Raw genomic sequence first — 23,021 nt, 5'->3', positions numbered from 1 at the left:
AGCTAGGTGTGATGGCATGCACCTGTAGTCCCAGATTTGGGGAGGTTTAGGCAGGAGGATCACTTGAGTCCAGGAGTTCGAGGCCAGCCTGGGCAACATAGCAAGACTCCCATCTCTAACATATTTATAAAACAAACATACATAGAGAGAAATCCATTACAACACTGAGCAGTTTAGTTAGATATTTTTCTCATGGTTGCTTGGTCAATTCAGTAGAGTGAGTACTTTGATTTGGTCCCAGAACATGAGGCTGATGCATCATAATGTGCTTTCTTCAACTCAATGGCCTTTGCCCATCTATTAACTCTGCTATGCAGGTGAATTGCCTGAGCTCAGGAGTTCGAGACCAGCCTGGGAAACACGTTGAAACCCTATCTCTATTAAAACACAAAAAATTAGCCAGGTGTGGTGGTGCACACCTGTGGTGCCAGCTACTTGGGAAGCATGAGGCCCGAGAATTGCTTGAACTGGGGAGGTGGAGGTTGCAGTGAGCTGAGACCGGGCAATTGCACTCCAGCCTGGGGGATAGAGTGAGGCTCTGTCTCCAAAAAATAAAATAAAAAAAATTTTTTCCTAACTCTTCTGTGTAACAAGCTGTTGTTTCCTATGCTACTAAATATTTTAGGAATTTTTCTAATGCTACAAATGTTTAATTTTGTCTTTGTGAACAGTAAAGATCTTTTACTTTTTGATTGTTTCAAATGCTTTGAAATCATTCAGTTGATTGTACAAATCATGGGCGAATGCTTAGTGTGAAAATTATGTTGGAAGTATATCTATTGGTTTTAAAAATTCAACAGTAAGGATCAGCAGCTACAACACTAGAAAGATGGCAGAGCAAAAGCAAAGAAAAATCCCTTTGGTTCCAGAAAATCTCCTGAAAAAGAGGAAGGCTTATCAAGTCCTCAAAGCCACTCAGACAAGGCAGGCACTTTTGGCAAAGAAGGAGCAGCGGAAAGGAAAAGGGCTCAGGTTTAAGGGACTGGAATCATTCCTACATAATTCCTGGTGGCAGAAATGTGACAAGGTGTGTCTCAGATGACTAGAAATGAAACCTCGTGCCTTGGAATTGCCAGATAAACATTCCTTGGCCTTTGTTGTATGCAGCAAAAGGATTGTTGGCATGAGTCTACTGGTGCAGACAGCCATTGCAAGACTTCATCTTAAGAAAATTTTTAGTGGTGTCTTTGTAAAAGTCACCCCCCAGAACCTAAAAATGCTGCGTATAGTGGAACCTTATGTGATCTGGGGATTTCCAAATCTGAAGTCTGTCCGGGAATTCATTCTGAAACATGGACAAGCCAAGGTCAATAAGAACACCATCCCTCTGACAGACAACACAGTGATTGAGGAGCACCTGGGGAAGTTTGGTGTCATTTGCTTGGAAGACCTCATTCATGAAATTGCCTCCCAGGGAAGCATTTCCAGGAGATCTCATGGTTCTTTTGCCCTTTCCACCTCTCAGTGGTCCATCATGCTACCAAAAATACAGTGGGCTTCCTCAAGGAGATGGGCACATCTGGCTATCGGGGTGAATGCATCAATCAGCTCATCTGCCAGCTGAACTAGACCCAGGTGCCAAACTGCAGTAAATTTTTATCAATGAAGTGGAAGCATGTGTTTTTGTTTTTTTGAGATTTTTTTTTATCAAGTATCTTCAGAGACTATTTCCTGCTTTATCTTCAAAAACTGGAAAGGAAGGGTTAAAAAAAAAGACAGTAGCTTATGTTCATGGCAAGTACCTCTCATCACAGTCCAGTTCCAAGGAAAAATTCCAGCATTTTCTACATTGGCTGCCTCCTTGTCGGCGGAAGGAGTCCTGCTTTGTTGAATCTTCTATCCTAGGGCTTAATGTTGGTAAATGAGTAACTCTAGCATTTCTACAAGGCTTCCTAAGACTCCGGGAGCAGTCGACCAAGCCCAGGGACATAATTCAATCTGGAGATTCCTGGGTCCTTGTTTTGAAAAAGACTTGAAATACACATAGGAAGAAAGGCCCAAAAATAAATGTTAACTTGTCAAAAAAAAAAATTTCAACAGTAAGCTTTCTTAGTTTCTCCTAAAAGGTGCATCATATCCAAACACTGTAAAGCTTGATTTTTAATGTCAGCGCTAAGATTGGTGCAACTCAAGATTCATTATCTGAACTGTGGCAGAAATGAAAAGTGATTCAGATAGTTTTCTTAAATCTGAAATGCAATGCAAAAGGTAGCTTGCTTAATTCCTTTCACAGGAGGGATTCAGACTAGGCGAACTGCTTTAGGCAAAGTACACACATTATCAGATTTGGGTGAATCGTACAGGAGAAAAGCCTTACAGATGCTTGACTGAAGAAGGCATTTCAGTACAGCCCAACTACCATTGCCCAGTGGAAGATTAACACATGAAGGAAACCTAGGCATGTAGCAAATTTTGTTGATGTTTCAAACAGTGCCCTCATCTCGGTCCCCAGTGAACTCACACAAGAAAAAGTGACAGGTGTAGAAAAGATTCAGAAACAAAAGTATGCTTTTTGTTTGGGTGGATTTCTACTGGGACAAACAGTAGAAACGTGAAGTATGGGCAAAACTTTGTTTCCCACTTGAGGGGACTTCAGAGAGTCTACACAGGAGAGAATTCAGTCCACAGAAAGAATATGGGGAGAGCTTCAGCAAGTATTTATGCACTAGAAAACCTCCAAGAGAAGAGTAACAGGGCAGCCTTCATCACACACGACAGGGAGGAGTGACCAGGAAATGCTGGAGTAAATGCTTCAGTGGCTTGTCTCAACAAATATTTGGAAAATCCTTTATGAACTCCCATCTTTTGTTACCAATTGTCCATTTGGATAAAAGAGGCTGCTGGGCGTTCTTCCTCAAACTTACCTGGGAAATTAAACACTGTTCTCAGTAGTTCCAAAAGTTAACAGAAACCCTAGGAGTTTTAGTTTTGAGATTTAGTTTGATTCTAAGCCCCTCCTGTTCTTCCCCTCCAGTTAAAAGATATCTGAGGTTGGGCATGGTGGCTCATGCCTGTAATCCCAGTACTTCGGGAGGCCAATGCAGGAGGATCACTTGAGCTTAGGAGTTCAAGATCAGCCTGGGCAACATAGCAAGACCTCATCTCTACTAAAAGTAAAAAATAATAACCCAGGCATGGTGGCACGTGCCTGGAGTCCCAGATACTCAGAAGGCTGAGGTGGGAGGATTGCTTGAGACTGGGAGATCGAGGCTGTGGTGAGCCCCAGTCTGGGCAACAGAGACCCTTGTCTCAAAAATAAAATATAGCTGAGGTTCTCAAGGTGAGCTCAAGGTTCAGTCTGCTTAACGGCAGGGAGAACTCTAGGTCTGGGATGGTCCCAGCACTGAACTTAGACTAGTGCAGGGGACAGGTCAGGAGACTAGACGGGGTCAACGATACAGTTCTCTGAAATAACCGTGAAGCCATGGTAAGGCTGCTATCTGAACATGCTAAAATAAAGCATCCTTCTTGTTTCCTGGAATTCATCTGCCAGTTTATGGAGGACATATTTGTGCATTTAGTACTAATTAGTGCATTTAGTACTAATGTTTAAGGCTAAACCTAGGATTATGTGTCTCTCATTTCATTTTTAAAGCAAGCCTCAATAGATTTTAATATCATGGCTTAAGTAATCTGTTCTCATATCATCTGATATCATTTTAGTAATCCAATCTCATCTCAAGCTACAGAAATCCCTTCTTCCACTCCCCACCCCACAAATTCCAAGGTTGTTATGAGACATCATGTTATGTGCAGCAGCTGGGTACTGGCTAAGCTACGACTTTCCCCTGGAGGATTCTCACTCCACAAGTGGAACTGGCTTGCTCCTGCCTCCCTGCCCAAGTTTCTCCCCAGTTGTCTGTCATCCCTTAGTCCAGGAAGATAGCCACCTTACTGTCTACACTGATCTGGACAAATTTGCTTTTGCCCTATATCTCATCTGTTTTGTGAGGCACAACTCACTGAAGATACAACAGAGGTAGTTAACAAACCATTCTTTGAAATCTCCTGCATTCATATGAGGAAGGCAATCCCTACCCCCTAACCCCCACCATAGCCCATTCATCAATAGAAATGCCTGTTTTGTGCATGAGGCAACGCGCAGGGAGACAAAGAATAAGGGAAGTGGAATAAGGCCAGATAGGGAAGGAGGGTTGCCTTGTCCCCTTGAACTGACCTCCCATAAGATTTGTCCGAGACAGCAATGTCTTTCTTCCCTATCATCTACAGTCTTGGGAGGTCCTAAGTGGTCCCATTAGTGTTGCATCAGCTCAGTTTAGCATCCATGGGAAGCCAGATCTCTTTTGAGGGCCAAAGGCTAGGCAGAATGAAAACGGAAAGGTTCCAGAGCTCCAGCAAAACAGTCACTCCCCCAGCTGCCCTTTCCCAAGCTCTATTAAGATAGGCCAGGTTGGCCAGGTGCGGTGGCTCACACCTGTAATCCCAGGACTTTGGGAGGCCGAGGCGGGTGGATCATGAGGTCAGGAGACCAAGACCATCCTGGCTAACAAGGTGAAACCCCGTCTCTACTAAAAATACAAAAATTAGCCAGGCGTGGTGGCAGGTACCTGTAGTCCCAGCAACTTGGGAAGCTGAGGCAGGAGAATGGCATGAACCCGGGAGGCAGAGCTTGCAGTGAGCCGACATTGCGCCACTGCACTCCAGCCTGGGCAACAGAGCGAGACTCCGTCTCAAGAAAAAAAAAAAACATAGTGCAGGTTATGCTACAGAAACACATAGCACCAATGTCTCTGTGGCTTAACAGAACAAATGTTTATTTCTTGTTCTCACAAAGTCCATTATAGGTCTGGAGACTCTTGGGAATAGCCGCCCTCCATGCAGTGGCTCAGTGTTCTGGACTGCTTTGATTTCATGGCTGCTCTCTCTGTATGTGGTTGCATGATTAAGGCAGGAAAGGAGAGCACTGGCCTTGTACCAGCAAAAAAAAAAAAAAAAAAAAAAAAGAAAAGAAAAGCTTCAGCCAGAAGTGAGGCTTCTTCTGCTCACAACTTATTGACCAAAACTATCTCATACCCGTCTTAGAGCAAGGAGCAGGAAGGCAAAACCATTCTTCTTACTGTTCACTGGAATACAAGTTCCATGAGGGGATGGAATTTTGTCTCTTGGCCACTCCTGTGTCCTCAGAGTATAGGACAGTGCCTGACACATCATAGGCCTTCATTAAATTGAACAGAATGAATGAATGTAGGGCCAGAAAGAAAGCCACACATGATCTGGGAGAAGAAACAGAATCCTGGAGGTCTTAAGTTAAGGTGGTGCTGGGTAAGAGCTATGTAGACCAGAGCTCCAGAGTTGGCTGTACTTAAGAAACAATTAGTATAGGCTGGGCACAGTGGCTCATGCATGTAATCCCAGCACTTTGGGAGGCCGAGGCGGGTGGATCACTTGAGGTCAGGAGTTTGAGACCAGCCTGCTCAACATGGTGAAACCCCGTCTCTACTAAAAATACAAAAAATTAGCCAGGCATCGTGGTGGGTGCCTGTAATCCCAGCTACTCTGGAGGCTGAGGCAGGAGAATTGCTTGAATCTGGGAGGCGGAGGATGCAATGAGCTGAGATCACATCATTGCACTCCAGCCTGGGTGACAAGAGCGAAACTCTGTCTCAAAAAAATAAATAAATAAATAAAATAAAATAAGAGGTTTGGAAGAGGTCAGTTATTTAACCCCTTTCCTGATATACCTAAGAGCTCTAAAAGGAATGCACCTGAGTCACTGCTGTAGCAAAACAAGCAAGTTGTAAGAAAATCCATAGGCTATACAGACTTTTGGCAATCCATCAAATTTATCACCTGAGGCTGCTGTTAAATGCTGTGCTGGAAAGAACAAAGACAGGTAGAGCTTACAGGATAGGACAGAACAACATGGATGTAGATTTGCTCATCCTCGCCCAACACTTAGCACCAGTGCCCAAATCTTTTATTTAGGGAACCGTCTCCTGCTAACTACATGTCCAGGTCTCCATGCCAAATAAGCCACAGGATCCTGCCTGCAGCACACACACTCCAACTCCCATGCAAATTAAGTCTCTCATTCTTAACAACAAAGAAAAGCCAATTAAAAAGTAAACAAACAAAACTGAGAAGTTGATCTTAATTCCCACTAATTCTCTTTCAGGCCTTGGGCAAGTACTAATTTTTATAGCTGCTTTATCCTACTGACATTGCAAGGCAGGGATTAACAAGTCCAGTTTCTTTTATTGCAGAAAATTCTTTACATCTAATATATATTCCATGGCTACAAATTCCAACCCGTTTCCCCCATTATTCCATTAGAGATGTCTTCTATTTTCCAAACATCACCAATGAGAGGCATAAGACAGTGCATTAATAGTTCATCTGGAGATTCCCTAGTCGTGGTTAACAAGATTTCATCACAGTAAAAAACTGTGATAACAGGATCCAAGAGAAGTTGCCGAAAAGTTTAAGAAGGAACTCAAATGATGTTCAACTTTGCAAACCGTGTCCAATGACAAAAGAAAGAAAATCCAATTTGGTTCTTGGAACACTTTACATTGTAATTTATTTCTGCCTCATGAGACTATGGAAATTGGTAAGCCTGCTACTGTGAAGAGAATGGTATGCAATTAAACATCCATGTTACTGCTTTTTGTTTTGGAAGACCATGCTGCCAATGTTTCTATTGGATGTGTTCAAAAATGACTGGAGAGATCAATACAAAACCAACAATGTTTACTTCTGTGACCACAGAAGACTACTGAGTGGCTGCAGAGCAAGTCTTGATTATTTTCTGTGAAACGTATGTTTATCCCATTTTCTGATGTAAAATTTTTCAAGGTTTGTGATTTTTCTTTTACATAAATTTTAGTGCCAAGCTCCATTTGGTGAATGTCTTCAGAATAAGGACACTGGACAAGCTTCTCTTCACAGGTGGAGTTTCTGGTGTCTAAGAAGGCTTGATCGCCTGCTGAAGTTTCTCCTGCATATGCTACAAGTATATGGCTGCTCACCTGTGTGGGTTCTCCGGTGTTTAATAAGGTGGGAGTTCTGACTGAATTTTTTTCCACATTCATGACATGTGAAGGGCTTTTCTCCTGTATGAGTTCTTTGGTGTGTATGTAAATTTGTATTTTGACTGAAGCTTTTCCCACACCATGAACATTTATACGGTTTTATTCCTTGGTGTGTTGTTAAGTGCTTATTAAGATCTGAACTCCATCTAAACCTCTTATCACACTGTTGACATTTATAGGGTTTCTCTTCAGTGTGAATTCTTTGGTGCTTAATAAGGTCAGAGCTAACTCTGAAGGTTTTCCCACATTCCTGACATTTAAAAGGCTTCTCTCTTGCACAGTCTTTCTTGTGACGATCCATAAGTTTGAGCAGCTCTTGTTTCCAGGTTGAAAGTTTCTTTCTTTTCTTCACTGGAAAATCTTGGTGCCATTTTCCCACTCTGTGCATATCAAAATGATTTTCTTTGCCTGCTGTTTTCTGTGGAAGTTTTACCTTGGCCTTTTTTGATATGACGCCTGCTGATGCTTGTATTTCTAAGTCAGAAAGAGATACAGGCTGACGATTTTCAGTGTCGTTTTTGAGCTTTAACCCTGTTGGAATAAACATAATCATACATCTGTATCCCAGAACAAGCAAATCACAGGAATAAAAAGAAAAATTCAATGATTAAAAAAAAAAGGAACAAAATCTTAAAATGTTAAGCCCTTGCAAAAGTTCATATCAAGGCACATTTCTCCACTTCCCATGGTATATTTACCTGTAGGAGATTTTCCGGCACTATCCTTAAACTCCGGGGATACTTGAACCCATGGCTCTTCCCCTTGCTCTAGACAGGAGATCACTTTAGGTTTGGGGAGCACAAACAATGCTGTCAAATGGACAAAATGAGGTCAAGGACTGGTAACTTAACAGTGAACTGGTCCACTAATCCCAGACTGTTTCAGGATGACCAAAGACATTTTACAATTTGTTACTCCAAATGGTTAAATGGATAGACTCCAAGATTTAGTATCACGTTTATACTACGCTATACTTATAGGTAGCTATGCAAAGCAGAGACTAAGAAATAAACCTACGGTGGATCAATGAAAAGGATATAGGGAATGGGAATCCAGTACATGTTCTCTCTCTTTTGCCATCAATACCCTATATCCAACCAAGGGGGAACCAAGCTCCAGAAGTTACAGGGAATATAAGCTGGTCTTATTAACTCTTCAGAAGGACTCAGCCTGGATAAGACCAGGTATGGCAAAGCCAATGTGAAGGACGCTGACTTGAGTATCATAAGCACAAGTGATTACTATTATAATTACAGTTACTTTTTATTTAGCATTTATTCCTTAGCCACTGGCCCTCAACTAGGATAGATTTCTACCATTCCTATAGATTACTGGTTCATATGCAGGTAGAAGAAATAGACCAAAATCACTTGGTGAAGTTTCTCTTTAATTACGGATTACAAGGTATGAAACTCTGTCACTCATTCATTCAACAAACATGTATTGAGTGGCTATGGTGTGTTCGGCACTGCTCGAGGGCTAGGGATATAGTAGTGAAGAAGACCCCTGATTTCACAGACTTTACATTATAGTAGAGGGATGGCACAATCAATCAATAAACAAAATAATGTCAGGGAGTGATAAATGTTTTAAAGAAAATTAAATCACGGTAAAGAGTATTTAAGATTCTGCTCCTGTAAAGCTATTTCAGATAAGGTCCTGTGGGACACCTCTTTGAGAAAGTAATACTTGAGCAGAAACCTGAAAGTGAGTTTTGTCACATGGCAGAAAAGTATGCAAGGCAAAGGAAAAGTAGAAATGAGCCTGGCGAGTTCAAGTAACAGAAAGACAACCAGTGTGGCTAAGGACTGAGTGCACAAGTGCACCAGTAGCAGGACACATGTGCAAAGAACTCCATAGGAGCCAGACCATGGAGGGTCCTGAGGCCTTGGTAAGAAGTTTAGATTTTTCTCCAAATACGGTTGAGAAGTAACCACAGGCTTCTGAAACAAGGAAATGCAAGGATCTGATTAGGTTTTCAAAAAATCAATTGGGGTTCTGTGTAGAAAACAGACTGTGGGAGGACGAGAGCGAAGACAGGGGGACCTGTTAGAAAGCTACTGACATTGATCTGCTTCAAGATGACACTGGCTTAGATCAGGATGCTGGCAGTGCAAGGGGCTGAAACATGGTTGCAGTCAGGATATGTCAAAGTAGAGCTAAGAAAACTTGCTAATGAATTAACAGTGGGGTATGATGGCAAGATCAGGGTAAAAGATGACAGTACTAGCTAGGCACGGTGGCTCACGCCTATAATCCCAGCACTTTGGGAGGCCAAGGCAGGCGGATCACAAGGTCAGGAGATGGAGACCATCCTGGTTAACATGATGAAACCCTGTCTCTACTAAAAAAATACAAAAAAATTAGCTGGGCATGGTGGCGGGCACCTGTAGTCCCAGCTACTTGGGAGGCTGACGCAGGAGAATGGCGTGAACCCGGGAGGCAGAGCTTATACTGAGCTGAGATCGCACCACTGCACTCCAGCCTGGGCGACAGAGCGAGGCTCCATCTCAAGAAAAAAAAAACAAAAAAACAAAAAAACATGACAGTACTTTGTTTGCCCTGAGCAACTGGATAATGCTGATGCCCCTTACTGAGATGGGAAAAACATGATGGAGAAGGTTTGGGGAAAGGGAAAGGGAAGGGATCAAGATCTCCATGTAGGACAAGGAATGAGCATGTACATTTGGAAAAGCTCCCCAGGTGATCTGGATACACCACCTACACCCTCCCCTACACTATCTAGTTGAGAATCAACCAGCTCCTGGAACACTGAGACCCTCTCACAGAGGTTCATTCTCAGTAAACTGAGAACAGATTGCTCAACTTCTACACAAAAAGAAGGGAGAATCTTTACCTAGAGAAATGACAGTCTTACAGTTTTCCTGCATTACATCATTGTAGAGGGCCTTCTGAGTGTAATCCAGTAACTCCAATTCTTCCTGAGAAAAACATATGGCCACTTCTTCAAATGTCAACGAGCTCTAAAGAAGAGAATGGACTTCAGCTCCGAACTTGCCACTGCAGAAGCAGCCTAACTGGGTATGAACTGCATGGTAGGCCAGGTGCTAAAGAAATTAACAGAATACGATTTAAGAAAAAAAAAGGTGGGGGCCCGCGGGGGCGAAGGCAGAAGAAAAGGAGCCAAGGGATCAGCAAACAGCCTAGGAGGTACCCAGTTCCCTCTGGGCCAAGCCTAATTGTCCAGGGTAGAACCTCTGGGGCTAACATGCCTCAGGGCACATGCTGGGCAGTGTGGGTCTTGGGCAGCAGGGAAAGGCAGATAAGGTCATGCTCAGGTAGCCCTACACTGCTGGAAAGCACAGCTCAACTGGGACTGAGGCAAGAGGAGCTCAGGTGCCACTGTCCAGTCTTTGGTGTTTGTCTGCTCAGGAAAGACTAAAATCTGTTGAGCAGGCACAGCTGTGGGTGGAAAAGAGCCAGAGGGTATTTCTCTTGTTTCTATGATCATCCTTAGCTCATTTCTAAAATACAGAAGATCCTGATTCTTTCTGGAAAGATAGAACACCTTTTTAAGAGTGTGTATGGTAACCACTTGGTTCTTTGTAAATTAGAACCAAGTGTCTACCAGCCCCTAGAACCGGTTCCCCAGATGATTATCCTCAGTTTTCATGAGGAAAGTTAATAAAAAGTATATATATATAGCGTTTTTTCCCCTTGCATGATATACATTTTTCTGAGTTGAGCAAAACTTAGATGTACTCAATTTGAAAATGAAGTACTCAGGAAGCCCAGTGTGCCAAATAAAATGAAACAAGAGGGTAAAAATGAACTTGACAAATTCAATTAACAGCAAGGAGACTAGCTAAGTGGCTGGTGAGGACTGAGCAAGGGCTTCAGTAGCAGATGAGGGCAGACAGATGAGCAGGAACCAGACTGTAGAGTGTACTGGAGCCCTGGTAATATCAGACCTTTTTTTCTGAATGTAAGTGACCACATGCTTTTGAGGAAAGGAAATGTCATGATCTGATTAGGTTTTTAAAAGATCAATCTAGCTTCTGTATAGAAAACAGACTGTGGAAGGGCACAAGGAGATGCAGGGGCACCTGTTAAAAAGCTACTCATGTATGCCTGGTTCAAGATGACACTGGCTTACACCAGGATGCTAACAGTGCAAGAAGCTGAGACATTGTTGCAGTCAGGATATGTCAAAGTAAGGCTAAGAAAACTTGCTAATGAATTAACAGTGGGGTATGATGACAAGATCAGAATAAAGGAAAACTGTTACTTTGTATGCCTTGAGCCACTGGATAATGAATGTGCCCCTTACTGAGTGAGATAAGAAAGACATAGAAGAGGAAGTTTGGTGGAAAAGAGAAGGAAAGGATAAAGAACTTAATGTAGGATAAGCAATCGGCATGTACATTTGGAAAAAGCTCCACAGGTGATCTGGATACACTACCTACACCCTCCCCTACACCATCTAGATGAGAATCAACCAGCTCCTGGAACAGTGAGACACCCTTCACTGGGGTTCCTTCTCAGTAAGCCAAGAATAGAGTACTCAACTACATAAAGGGAAGGGAAAATCTTTACCTAGAGAGATGACAGTCTCATAGTTTTCCTGCATTACATCATTGTAGAGGGCCTTCTGAGTGGGATCCAATAACTCCCATTCTTCCTGGGAAAAATACATGGCCACTTCTTCAAATGTCAACAAGCTCTAAAGAAGAGAATGGACTTCAGCTCAGAACCTGCCACTGTACAGAAGCAGCCTAGCCACCTGGCTATGAATCGGCCAGGCGATAAAGGAATTAACAGAACATGATTTTTTTTTAAGTGAGAAGGCAGAAAAAAAGGAGCCAAGGCGTCAGCCCACAGCCTGGGAGGTACCCAGTTGCCCAGAGAACACCCGGGACTAACACACCTCTGAACCCCTCCTGGACAGTATGAATCATACATAGCAGAGAAAGGTAGCCCTAAACAGCTGGAAAGCACAGCTCACCTGGGACTCAGGCAAGACGTGCTCAGGTGTCACTGTCCAGTCTTTGGTGTTTGTTTGCTCAGGAAAAGCTAGAATCTGTTGAGTAGGCACAGCTGTGGGGGGAAAAGAGCCAGAAGAAATCTCTTTTATCTATAAACATCCTGAGCTCATTTCTAAAACACTGATCCTGACTTTTTAAGTACAGATGGGACACCTTTACACGTGTGGTGTGTGTGATGTCTGAAGCAGTCTCTTCATAAATAAGAATCAAATATCCACCAGCCCCTAGAACTAGTTCCCCAATTAAATGTTTCCTCAGTTTTCATCAGAGAAATAAAAGGGAAATCCCTTTTTCCTCTCATATTTTTCTGAGTTAGGCGAAAATTAAAGATATCTTAAAATGAAGTACTCAGGGACTCCACTGTATGGTAGGAGATGAAGTTTTTTGTCTTTTATTGTTTTTCCTGGTACACAATTGTTTTCACATTCTGCCACTAACAGCCCATCTGATCTCAATTCCTTCTGTATTTTACAAGGATGAAGTGGCCCCAAGCCTTCCCACTCCATTTCTTTCCTTCCTCTCCTCTAGTCTAAGGAACAGAGTTCACACTGTTATTACCAAGAGTTCTGTGGTTTAGACATTTCTGTTCCCTAGGCCAACTCCCACTTTCATCCACAGTTGGCATTTCTACTGCTGCCTGGAAGGACATCATAGTTGCTATCAAGGCTGGTTTTACAAATCCACAGAGCAGGGTATTCAAAAAATGCCCATGACATTTTGGGTGAATAAACTATTATCACAGCTCCCAGGAGAAGGAAATTATCATGAAGCTCCTTACCCCTCTCATACACAGGCTCAGTGTCTTTATGAGTATTCCTGCTGAGCTGTTCTTGCAGACCCTGGTATGTATTCCAAAATTCTTCATCTTGGGATACGCCCACTGGTTGGGACTCTGTTGGCTTCAGCCCGAAACTTGAGGCCTCTGCTGTTTCTCCCAAGAGCACTGCCTCCTTTCCCAGCTCATGGACTGCAACCTAGAAATAATTCCCATCCTTGTTACCACAGAACTTACTTTTGGTTTGTGGGGGTGGAGGCAGAGCAACAGGTGTACAGCCCACATTGTGGGTAGTATAAGACACTAAAAAAAATGACAAAAAAAGGCTTAAAGAGATACTGGGCCACCAATGCTCCACAAATGACTATACACAAATATGAGAAAACTAGGGTGAAAGGAAACAAACTGTGGTGCCTGCCAGCCCTTTAACACAGCAGCTTCTACTCCTCTGTATACGGTCTAGGTCAGGCCACTGGCAGGGTTGGGCAGGCCACTCATTTTTTTTTTTTTTTTTTTGAGATGAGTTTTGCTCTTGTTGCCCAGGCTGGGGTGCAAAGGCATAATCTCGGCTCACTGCTACCTCTGCCTCCTGGGTTCAAGTGATTCTCCTGCCTCAGCCTTCCGAGTAGCTGGGATTACAGGTATGCACCACCACGCCCGGCTAATTTTTGCATTTTTAGTAGAGACGGGGTTTCTCCATGTTGGTCAAGCTGGTCTCAAACTCCCAAACTCAGGTGATCTGCCCACCTCAGCCTCCCAAAGTGCTGGGATTATAGGTGTGAGCCATTGTGCCCAGCCAGGCAGGCCACTCATTCTAATACTGTCCTGTCAGGCCTTTTCTGTGGACTTCAATCCCACAGTTGTGGTTTTCCATCTTCTAGTTTTCTCTAAAATTCAAATAAATGAATTTAAAAGTTTTCCTGTCAGCCTGATTATCCCTATAGCCAGCGAAGGTTTTCAGAGAATGGGGATAGAATAGAGAAAAAAGGGGAGAGGCTCCAACCTACCTCCAGATGATTCTGACACCAAACATAGGTCCTGCCCTGTATTCTTCCCAGCAGACCCGAGGTCAGCAGATGTGTCGCCACCCACCAAGTTCATACCCTGGCTCCCAACTTGTCAGCAGAGCCAAGGAACAAGCATTAAGGGAAGGCAGTAGAGACTTTCATCTACTATAGGGAGGACATTACCCATCAGTGCATTTCCTGTCCTTGGCTATTCTGTTGGGATTTTTCTTTTTTCCAAATCTTTGTTTCCCTTTTTTCTATGTTTTCTTTTCTTGTGCAGTCTTCCCCTAGTTGTTTTTTTTTGTTTTGTTTTGAGACGGGGGTCTCACTCTGTCACCCAGGCTGGGGTACAGTGGTGCAATCATGGCTCACTGCAGTCTCATCCTCCCCAGGCTCAGGTGATCCTCCCACCTCAGCCTCCCGAGTGGCTGGGACTACAGGCACACACCACCATGCCCAGCTGATTTTTGTATTTTTTGTAGAGACGGAGCTTCACCATGTTGCCCAGGCTGGATTTTTCCTAATTTTTAAAAACATTTTTTTTTCACATGGAGTCTCGCTCAGTTGCCCTGGCTGGAGTGCAGTGGTGCAATCTCAGCTCACTGCAACCTCTGCCTCCCGAGTTCAAGCCATTCTCCTGCCTCAGCCTTCTGAGTAGCTGGGATTACGGGCACACGCCACCATGCTCAGCTAGTTTATGTATTTTTAGTAGAGACAGGGTTTCAGCATGTTGGTCAGGCTGGTTTCGAACTCCTGACCTTGTGATCCGCCCGCCTCAGCCTCCCAAAGTGCTGAGATTACAGATGGGAGCCACCACGCCTGGCCTAAAACATTTTTTTTTTAAGAGACAAGGTCTCACTCTGTTGCCCAGGCCAGAGTACAATGCTGCAATAATAACTCACTGTAGCCTCAAACTTCTGGGTCAAGCAATTCTCTCACCTCAACCTCTTGTGAAGCTGGGACTACAGGCATGTGCCATCAGCCTGGCTTCTTTTCTTTTTTCTTTTTCATAGCAACAAGGTCACACTATGTTCCCCAGGCTGGTCTCAAGCAGTCCTCCCACCGCGACCCCCTAAAGTGTTCGAAATATAAGCATGAGCCACCAAACCTGGCCAATTTCTCCTTTTCTTTAAATGACCTTGTTTTCCTGTGTTCTCCTTGTGGATCTGCCCTTTTTTTTTTTTTTTTTGACAGGTTCTCACTCTGTCACCCAAGGGAGTGCAATGGTGCGATCTCAGCTCACTGCAAACTCCACCTCCTGGGCTCAGGTGATTCTCCTGACTCAGCCTCCCAAGTAACTGGGACCACAGGTGTGTGCCACCATGCCTGGCTAATTTTCATGTTTTTTGTAGAGACGGGGTTTCACCATGTTGCCCAGGCTGGGCTCAGGGGATCCGTCTGCCTTGGCCTCTCAAAGTGCTGGAATTACAGGTGTGAGTCACTGCACCCGGCCCCTCGTTTTTTTTGTGTGTGTGTGAGATGGAGTCTTGCTGTGTTGCCCAGGCTGGAGTGCAATGGTGCAATCTCGGCTCACTGCAACCTCCCAGGTTCAAATGATTCTCCCTCCTCAGCCTCGAGGATAGCTGGGATTACAGGCACCCGTCATCATGCCCAGCTAATTTGTTTATTTTTGTAGAGAGAGGGTTCCACCATGCTGTCCAGGCTGGTCTTGAACTCCTGACCTCAGGTGATCTACCCGCCTCAGCCTCCTAAAGTGCTGAGATTACAGGTGTGAGCCACTGCATCCAGCCTCCCTGACTCTTTATTACCTTTTATTCTGTTTCTAAGTACTTAAGTCCTGTCTCCTTGGACAAGCCAGACTAGGCCCATCACCCTCAATTCACCCTGGCTCCAAAGAGGGCAAAAGCAACTCTCTTTCTCTAAGGCCAGGGAAGTATCTACCACAATCTCTGAAACCTGTGAACTTTTCTGTGGGCCTGTAGTTTCAAGTCCCACCTTAACTGTCCTTAAAAAAAAAAAACAACGACCTAATCCATCTAATTTCTCAACTAACTGCCACCATCTCTACTATATCCACCTGCATCCTATTTCAGTGTACATGTCAGGAATCTTTCTTCTCACCCCATTCCATGTGTGACCAGATTCCCTCTGCAAGTGTTCTACCAGAGCCACAGCCTCCTCAATGCTCTGTGGATGGTGCTTCTGCATCTGGGTCTGTGTCTCCCTGGGCAGAATAGTCAGGAACTGCTCCAGCACCAGCAGTTCCAGTATCTGCTCTTTTGAGTGGATCTCTGGCTTCAGCCATAGATGACATAATTCTTGAAGTTTGCTGACAGCCTCACGGGGTCCACCTGCTTCATCATAGGTGAAGTTCCGGAAGTGCCAGCAAGAGCTCTTAGGATCGAGACTGTCCATTTGAGATTTTTTACTCTGACCGGAGCTCTCTCTTGCAGGCCCCTTGGTCTCCCACAAAGCCCTGATCTGAGGGTCCAAGTACGCAGCCACTTTCAGATCTACCATCATCATTCTGCTCTAGGAAGTTCTGCTCCTGTGTTAAGACACCCAATTGGTACCACGTTTGACAAATGAGATCCCGTCTGGTCTTGTACAAAAGCAATAAAAGGATCTTCTTCCTAAAAGCACTGAGGACAAGAAAAAGAAAAGTATGTATCAATAAGAAACTCACATGAACCTCATCACTTGCGACTTATGAGAGAAAAAAGAACAGAAAAGGTGTCCTGTCTTCCCTTCAAAATCAACTAGCAGGCCCTTTGTTTTTCTCCTTTTCTATTATTCAGCTGAAGCACAGCACAAAACACACAAATGTCAGTGGACAACTGTCTTTTTTATAAAAAAGAAAACAATTTAGGAAAGATTGGTGGGTAAGAAAATTGGCACCCACTGGCTGAAAGGTATTTTGGGATTTTCCAAGGATTTAACTGGTGTGCCTCCTATCCCATCTTCCCCATAAGAAAAGAATAGGAGAAAATAAGATTAGGAAAACATTCTGAGATTCTCTTAAATTTCAACAGATCATCCCAGTCTGTCTCTAGTAAGGGGAGTACAACTTTTATGACCCTTCATCCTCTTGTGAAGATGAAAGCCTTCGCTTTAAAAATATTTTAGGCCAGGTGCAGTGGCTCATGCCTATATTCCCAGCACTTTTGGAGACCAAGGTGGGAGGATCACTTGAGCCAGGAGTTTCACACCAGCCTGAGCAACATAGCGAGACCCCGTCTCTACAAAACACAAAATTTGAAAAAAAAAAAAAAAAAATAGCCAGGATGGTAGAGCACACCAGTAGTTCTAGCTCAGGAGGCTGAGGTGGGAGAGTCGCTTGAGCCCAGGAATTCAAGGTTGCAGTGAGCCATGACCTCATCACTGCACTCCAGCCTGGGAGTTAGAGCAAGACTTTGTCTCTAATTTAAAAACTAAAAATAAAGGCACCTTAAAAAACAACATTTTAGATTTTCCATTGTAGGAATACTGGCAAAAGAGCTGAGACGGTGAGCTCAAAATACAGTAGTATCCCTTCTGCAAGGGGGGTAAGTTCCAGTACATTCTGTGAATACCTAAAACCCCCAACAGCATCTAACTGCATTATACTATTTTCTCTATGTATACATAGCTATGATACTTTAATTTATAAATTAGGTACAATAAGAGATTAACAATAAAACACTGTAGTAAGAGTTATTTAAAACTGGCAGGACGCCATGGCTCATGCCTGTAATCCCAGCACTTTGGGAGGCCTGACGTGGGTGGATCACCTGAGACCAGGACTTCAAGACTAGCCTGGCCAAAATGGTGAAACCTTCTCTACTGTAAACACAAAAATTAGCCAGGTGTGGTAGTGCGCGCCTGTAGTCCCAGCTACCCAGGAGGCTGAGGCAGGAAAATTGTTTGAACCCGGGAGGCGGAGGCTGCAGTGAGCTCAGACCGTGCCACGGCACTCCAGCCAGGGCAGCAAAGTGAGATTCCATCTCCAAAAAAAAAAAAAAAGTTATTTAAAACTTATGAACTGTTTATTTCTGGAGTTTTCCATTTAATATTTTTTGGATGGCAGTTGACAGCGGGTAAGTGAAACCCAGATACAGTGGGGGGAGGGGGTACTACAGAAGGTAAAAAAGTAGCCTATTTTCAGACAATGTCTCCCAAGCAAGCAACAAGATGCTCATCATTCTTCTTTGCAAGACACATAAAGGGTGCCATGCAGATGATTTATACGAATTTTTTTTTTCTTGAGATGGAGTCTCGCCCTGTCACTCAGGCTGGAGTGCAGTGGCGTGATCTCAGCTCACTGCAACTTCCACCTCCCCGGTTGAAGCCATTCTCCTGCCTCAGCCTCCCGACTAGCTGGGATTACAGGCGCGTGCCACCACGCCCGGCTAATTTTTGTGTTTTTAGTAGAGACAGGGTTTCACCATCTTGGCAAGGGTGGTCTCGAACTCCTGACCTCGTGATCCACCCATCTTGGCCTCCCAAAGTGCTGGGATTACAGGCGTCAAACACCGCGCCAGGCCTATATGAATTTTTAAGTGTGCTTACTTGATCTGGAAAAAATTACAGTTGACCTGTGTTTACAAAATATCAACTTGTAAAAAAGGATATTTTATTTACAAAATATCAAGTCGTATTTTCTTTCTGTCGCTGATGTTTATGAAATATCAACTCCAACAGGAGTTGGTGACAATGAAAGTGAAACTTTCTGCTGACTTTGTATTTCTCCAACGGTCATTCAGACTTCTAAGGGGGGCTGAGGAGAGCCGTGAGCCTCACTTTTCCTGAAGTGAGCCAGCAGAAACGGCACCGAAATTCTGCCCAGGATGCCACCGGTATTCAAAGAAGTGGCCAGCTCCTTGCTGCCCACCCCGGTGCCAGAAGCAAAGAGACACTTCCTATGTTTTTGCATCAGTAGAAGCTGCTAGCCCTGAGGCTCAACCGACCGCATGACATCGGCCGGACACGGAAATGCCGGCGGAGGCGGGAAAGGGTCTGCGGGCGCAGCTGCAGGCACTGCTGCCCGCCAGCACTCGGATTCGCCACAGCCTGTGTCTGCGACAGGCGTGCCCGTGGGCACTGGGCAAGCGGGCAGTGTCCCAGCGAGCTTCGGCCGCACCTCTGGGATACAGCTGCGAAAAGCGGGGAGAGAATGGTTTCTCGTGCCCGACGGTGGCTCCGCCTCAGGCTCCAGCCGCGCGGCCCGGAAGCGCCGCGGCCACCGCCTACGGAAAATGGCTCCTCCCTGCGGCCGCCGCCGCTCCAGCGGCTCCAGGGTCGAAGCCATAGGGGAAGCCGCTTCTCGGTTACCTCGGCCAGCTTGGCTTCCGTGGAGGCCGCTCCTCGCTTTCTGAGGCTCAAACGCAAGCCACCGCCCGGAAGGCCGCCGATCTGAGGAGCGCAACCGCCAGCCCACCGCTGGCCTGCCGCTGCCCTACCGCTGCCCTGTCCAGGTACAGAGCCCGAGCGCAGGCCGGAAGTGGAAGTGACGCTTTCCGAGGGTGCGCGCAGGCCCGCCCTCTGGCTAAGGCGCCTGAGCCCGGCCTACTTCCTCGCCAGAGAAACTGCCGTCTGCCCCGGCGGTAGGGAAGGGTTAATGCCACCGAGTATCCAGACCCGCCGAAGCCTAGAGGGCCTTGTACCGGCTCACCGCGTGGCTGTCGCTGTCTCGTGTCCCCAGTGGGGGAGGCGTCGCACTGCCACGTCTGTTCTGCGTGGCTGTCGGGCGGCGCTTGGTCCCGGGAGCCTCGCCGGGTAAGGGTCGCCTCCCAGCTGCGCGCGCCGCGTCCTCGGGCTTCCCGCGGCCCGGCCGGCCGTGCTCGAGCTGTTGCTGGGCTCGTCGCCGCCTCCTCGAGGAAGAGGCATTTTGTCCGGGTCGGGCCACTCGCCAGGTCAGAAACAACGGCCCCCCGAGGGTTTTGTACCGTTTTCTAGGTCTCGTGACGCATTCCCCACAACTATTTTTTCTTGAGGTAGGTTTGAACCGGTGAAATAGGTTCTTTTTCTATCTCTCCTTGACAGAGAAACGGAGACCTAAGAAGTGACTTGCTCAGGGTCACATAGCTCAGCAGTGGCGGCCGCTAATCGGAAATAGCTCTCCTGTTGTGGTATCCTCTGCGTTTTCCACTCCAGTATTCTTCCCTGGAAAATGGGAACCTTGTTTTCATCTTATATCTCATGCAGCGCCTAACATAGTCACCTGGTAAGATAGGCATTCCACACATATTTACTGAATCATAGTTATAAGAATCTGAGTGTTTTGGGTGTTCGGTGATCTCTGAATTAATCCGTTTTTGTAATGTCAGTCTACCAGTTGAGGGATTATTTAATAAGTCCAGTATGAGTGGTTTCGGAATTACCAGTTTTTGTAACGTCAGCTTATACCAGTCAAGGGACTACTTATTAAGTCAGCTATGTGTAGCCAGTATTGCAGAGTTGAGTAAGAAGTCTTTGTCCTTAAGCAATCTCTTGAAAGGACTGAGCAATTTCGTGAATATCAGTAACACAAGGTAAGAATAGGACATAAACTGAATGCTGTGAGAACTCCAAGAAAATCCAAGTTGATTTGGGGTTGGGGGAAATTATAAAAGACCTTGAGGGATTTTGTCCACAGCAGGGAATGGAGACACATTCCAGGCAGAGGGAAGGGTAGGAGTAAAGGCTTTAAAAGCTGGAAACATTAGACTGTGAGATCTTAGGTACGTTTTTACTGAGTTGGGCTGCATTTAGAGGAAGAGTTTTAAAAGTTAGAAAACGAGTTTATGTGGCACTTATACTGGAGTCCTTTGAATGGGAATGAAAAGAGTGCATTTAAGAAAGTAAATCCTGGCCGGGCGCGGTGGCTCACGCCTGTAATCCCAGCACTTTGGGAGGCCGAGGCGGGCGGATCATGAGGTCAGGAGATCGAGACCATCCTGGCTAACATGGTGAAACCCCGTCTCTACTAAAAAATACATAAAAAAATTAGCCGGGCGTGGTGGTGGGCGCCTGTAGCCCCAGCTACTCGGGAGGCTGAGGCAGGAGAATGGCGTGAACCCGGGAGGCGGAGCTTGCAGTGAGCTGAGTTCACGCCACTGCACTCCAGCCTGGGCGACAGAGCGAGACTCCGTCTCAAAAAAAAAAACACAAAAAAACAACAAAAAAGTAAATCCTGGAACACCATTTGAGCGTTTTTGACTGAGCTGCTTTCTATGGCAGTTCATCTAAGGTAAGTTTAAGGTGAGAATGAAGATGAGAGGCCATTACCAGGCCATTATGCTATTTTTGCTTTTGGATGGGATGGTATGTAACTCCTCTTAGGCATAGATCTTGATCCTTTTTAAGTGAGAGAGAAAGATAAACAGATTTAATAATGAGCATCTGCCTAAGTCACTTGAATTTGTGTCTAAGTAGGTTCATTTCCTTAAAATCTCAGCCAGGTTGGGACTTCATCAGCAGTAAATATTCTCAGTCTATCAGAACCAGTGGACAGTAACGCCATCAGCATTAAGATTCTCATCACCTGGCCCAATGCTGAATATATAATTAGAATTTATTAAGTTGAATAAGTGAATTTCTGCTAGCAGTGCTAAGCAGTGCCCTTGGATATCATTGACAGGCCTGATTCATAACATAGGAAGTTGGTTAAAGGGAAAAGGGATTCATGGGAAAAAGAGGCAGCAAGGCACAAATTGTGAATAGTGAATAAGAGGCACTGATGATTTTCATTGTGTGAGGTTTGCTGCCATAGTGGCTTATCCTTTGAAGCCCACAAACGTTCCTTGAGCCTTTCCTTTTGGTTTCACCTCCCCTTGCTTGGGCACTGTTTTAGAAATGATGACTGTGGCTGGGCGCAGTGGCTTACACCTGTAATCCCAGCACTTTGGGAGGCCTAGGTGGGTGGATCACTTGAGGTCAGGAGTTCGAGACCAGCCTGGCCAACATGGCAAAACCTTGTCTCTACTAAAAATATAAAAATTAGCGGGGCATGGTGGTGTGTGCCTGTAATCCCAGCTACTTGGGAGGCTGAGGCACGAGAATGGCTTGAACCCTGGAGGCAGAGGTTGCAGTGAGCCGAGATTGTGCCACTGCACTCCAGCCTGGGCGACAGAACCAGACCCCATCTCAAAAAAAAAAAAAAAAAAGACGACGGCACAGCTGAGAAGCATTGAAAGCAAATATATTAATTCTGAGACACCTACACAACTGTCATAGTGGCCTGAATATTTTTGCTAGGTGACTAGCTTGAGTTAATGGTGCTGCTATTGGCTAGCAAATACTTTTTTGTTTTTCCATTTATAAGTGAAAGAGATAAACCAAGATTTATCTCTGAGTTATCACTTACTAACTGCCTTAATTATAGTTGCCTCATTTAGAAAGTTGCTTGATCGTAGCCTGCCATTGGCTCCACACCCTAATTACTACCATATTCTCTTGTAATCTTCTCCATGCTCTATAACTCATAGTTGGCATTTCTTGCAATGAATGTTACAGGAAAACCAGTGGTCTGACTCTTCTGGGTTTTTAGATGAGAGACCTAAGAGAATTCTATGGGCCAGGTGTGGTGGCTCACGCCTGTAATTCCAGCACTTTGGGAGGCTGAGGCGGGCGGATCACGAGTTCAGGAGTTCGAGACCAGCCCGGCCAACATAGTGAAATCCTCTTTACCAAAAAAATACAAAAATTAGCTGGGTGTGGTGGCACACACCTGTAGTCCCAGCTACTCAGGAAGCTGAGGCAGGAGAATTGCTTGAACCCGGGAGGCAGAGGTTTCAGTGAGCCGAGATGGCGGCATCGCACTCCAGCCTGGGTGACAGAGCAAGACTGTCTCAAAAAAAAAAAAAAGAGAATTCTATGTAGTTGAGGAATGAATGGGCCAGTCAGATTCTGCCCTAAAGAAGAGGAAGAATAACTGAGATACCAGCCATTTCCCTTATTTCTCTGACATACTTTTCTTTCTTCATAGCACCTGGAATGGATAAAAGTGGCAGTTTTTGTTTCTTCCCATGAGGTTGTGTATCTGGACTGAGAACCAGGAAATTAATCTAGACTAAGACATTTCTAAGGACCTGGAATGGCTTTGGGGAGCACCAGGAGGACCTGAAAAGAGTATTTGAGGGCCTAGAGGGACAGAAGAGTTTGCCAGTAGGATTTATGAGAAACAATTGATTAGAAACAGCAGCAGAGAAACCTTTTAGATTTCTTCTGTGGAAAAGTTGAGTCTTGGTTCAAATTAAGTAAA

At 45.0% G+C, this 23,021-nt stretch overlaps 2 protein-coding genes and 1 pseudogene across 16 annotated transcripts in view; 2 read left to right on the top strand and 1 right to left on the bottom strand.

The window, feature by feature from the left end:
• The first annotated feature begins 826 nt into the window (after positions 1–826).
• Positions 827–1,569, top strand: LOC129137383 (large ribosomal subunit protein uL30-like 1; annotated as a pseudogene).
• A 4,627-nt stretch (positions 1,570–6,196) lies between these two features.
• Positions 6,197–19,615, bottom strand: ZNF75A (zinc finger protein 75a). 15 transcript variants are annotated; one of them, XM_054668778.1, is made up of 7 exons: positions 19,452–19,615; positions 15,923–16,443; positions 12,837–13,032; positions 12,019–12,110; positions 11,610–11,736; positions 7,751–7,861; positions 6,197–7,583 (listed from the first exon to the last, which is right to left on the bottom strand). In XM_054668778.1, exons 2-7 carry the CDS (start codon positions 16,325–16,327, stop codon positions 6,904–6,906), a joined length of 1,611 nt encoding a protein of 536 aa, XP_054524753.1. In that variant the 5' UTR covers positions 16,328–16,443; positions 19,452–19,615; the 3' UTR covers positions 6,197–6,903. The 15 variants fall into 14 exon arrangements, 13 of the variants coding, with proteins under 13 accessions (XP_054524753.1, XP_016784777.2, XP_054524754.1 ...); XM_016929288.3 differs by having other exon boundaries at positions 19,112–19,471; XR_001710195.4 differs by lacking the exons at positions 11,610–11,736; positions 19,452–19,615 and adding an exon at positions 19,112–19,245.
• Positions 19,334–23,021, top strand: part of TIGD7 (tigger transposable element derived 7) — a 6,579-nt gene continuing 2,891 nt past the window's right edge. Inside the window, exon 1 of the mRNA XM_054668777.2 lies at positions 19,334–19,555. Coding sequence (XP_054524752.1) covers positions 19,398–19,555 — 158 coding nt within the window. The 5' untranslated portion in view covers positions 19,334–19,397. The remainder of the gene's footprint in view (positions 19,556–23,021) is intronic.

The sequence above is a fragment of the Pan troglodytes genome, chromosome 18 (assembly GCF_028858775.2).
Source record: "Pan troglodytes isolate AG18354 chromosome 18, NHGRI_mPanTro3-v2.0_pri, whole genome shotgun sequence".
In the NCBI taxonomy this organism is placed as follows: Eukaryota; Metazoa; Chordata; class Mammalia; order Primates; family Hominidae; genus Pan; species Pan troglodytes.
The sequence above is the reverse complement of the archived record's forward strand: the minus strand, read 5'-3'. Positions and strand labels throughout refer to the sequence as shown.

Bases quoted from the DNA above. Each gene is read 5' to 3' on its own strand.
- ZNF75A (XM_054668778.1), bottom strand. From the start codon at position 16,327: ATGATGATGGTAGATCTGAAAGTGGCTGCGTACTTGGACCCTCAGATC. The intron at 12,111-12,836 runs GTAAGGAGCTTC...TTCCCCCCACAG, and splicing joins TGAGCCTGTGTATGAGAGGG to CTGTGCCTACTCAACAGATT. The intron at 7,862-11,609 runs GTAAAGATTTTC...TCCATTTGACAG, and splicing joins TGAGACTGTCATCTCTCTAG to CATTGTTTGTGCTCCCCAAA.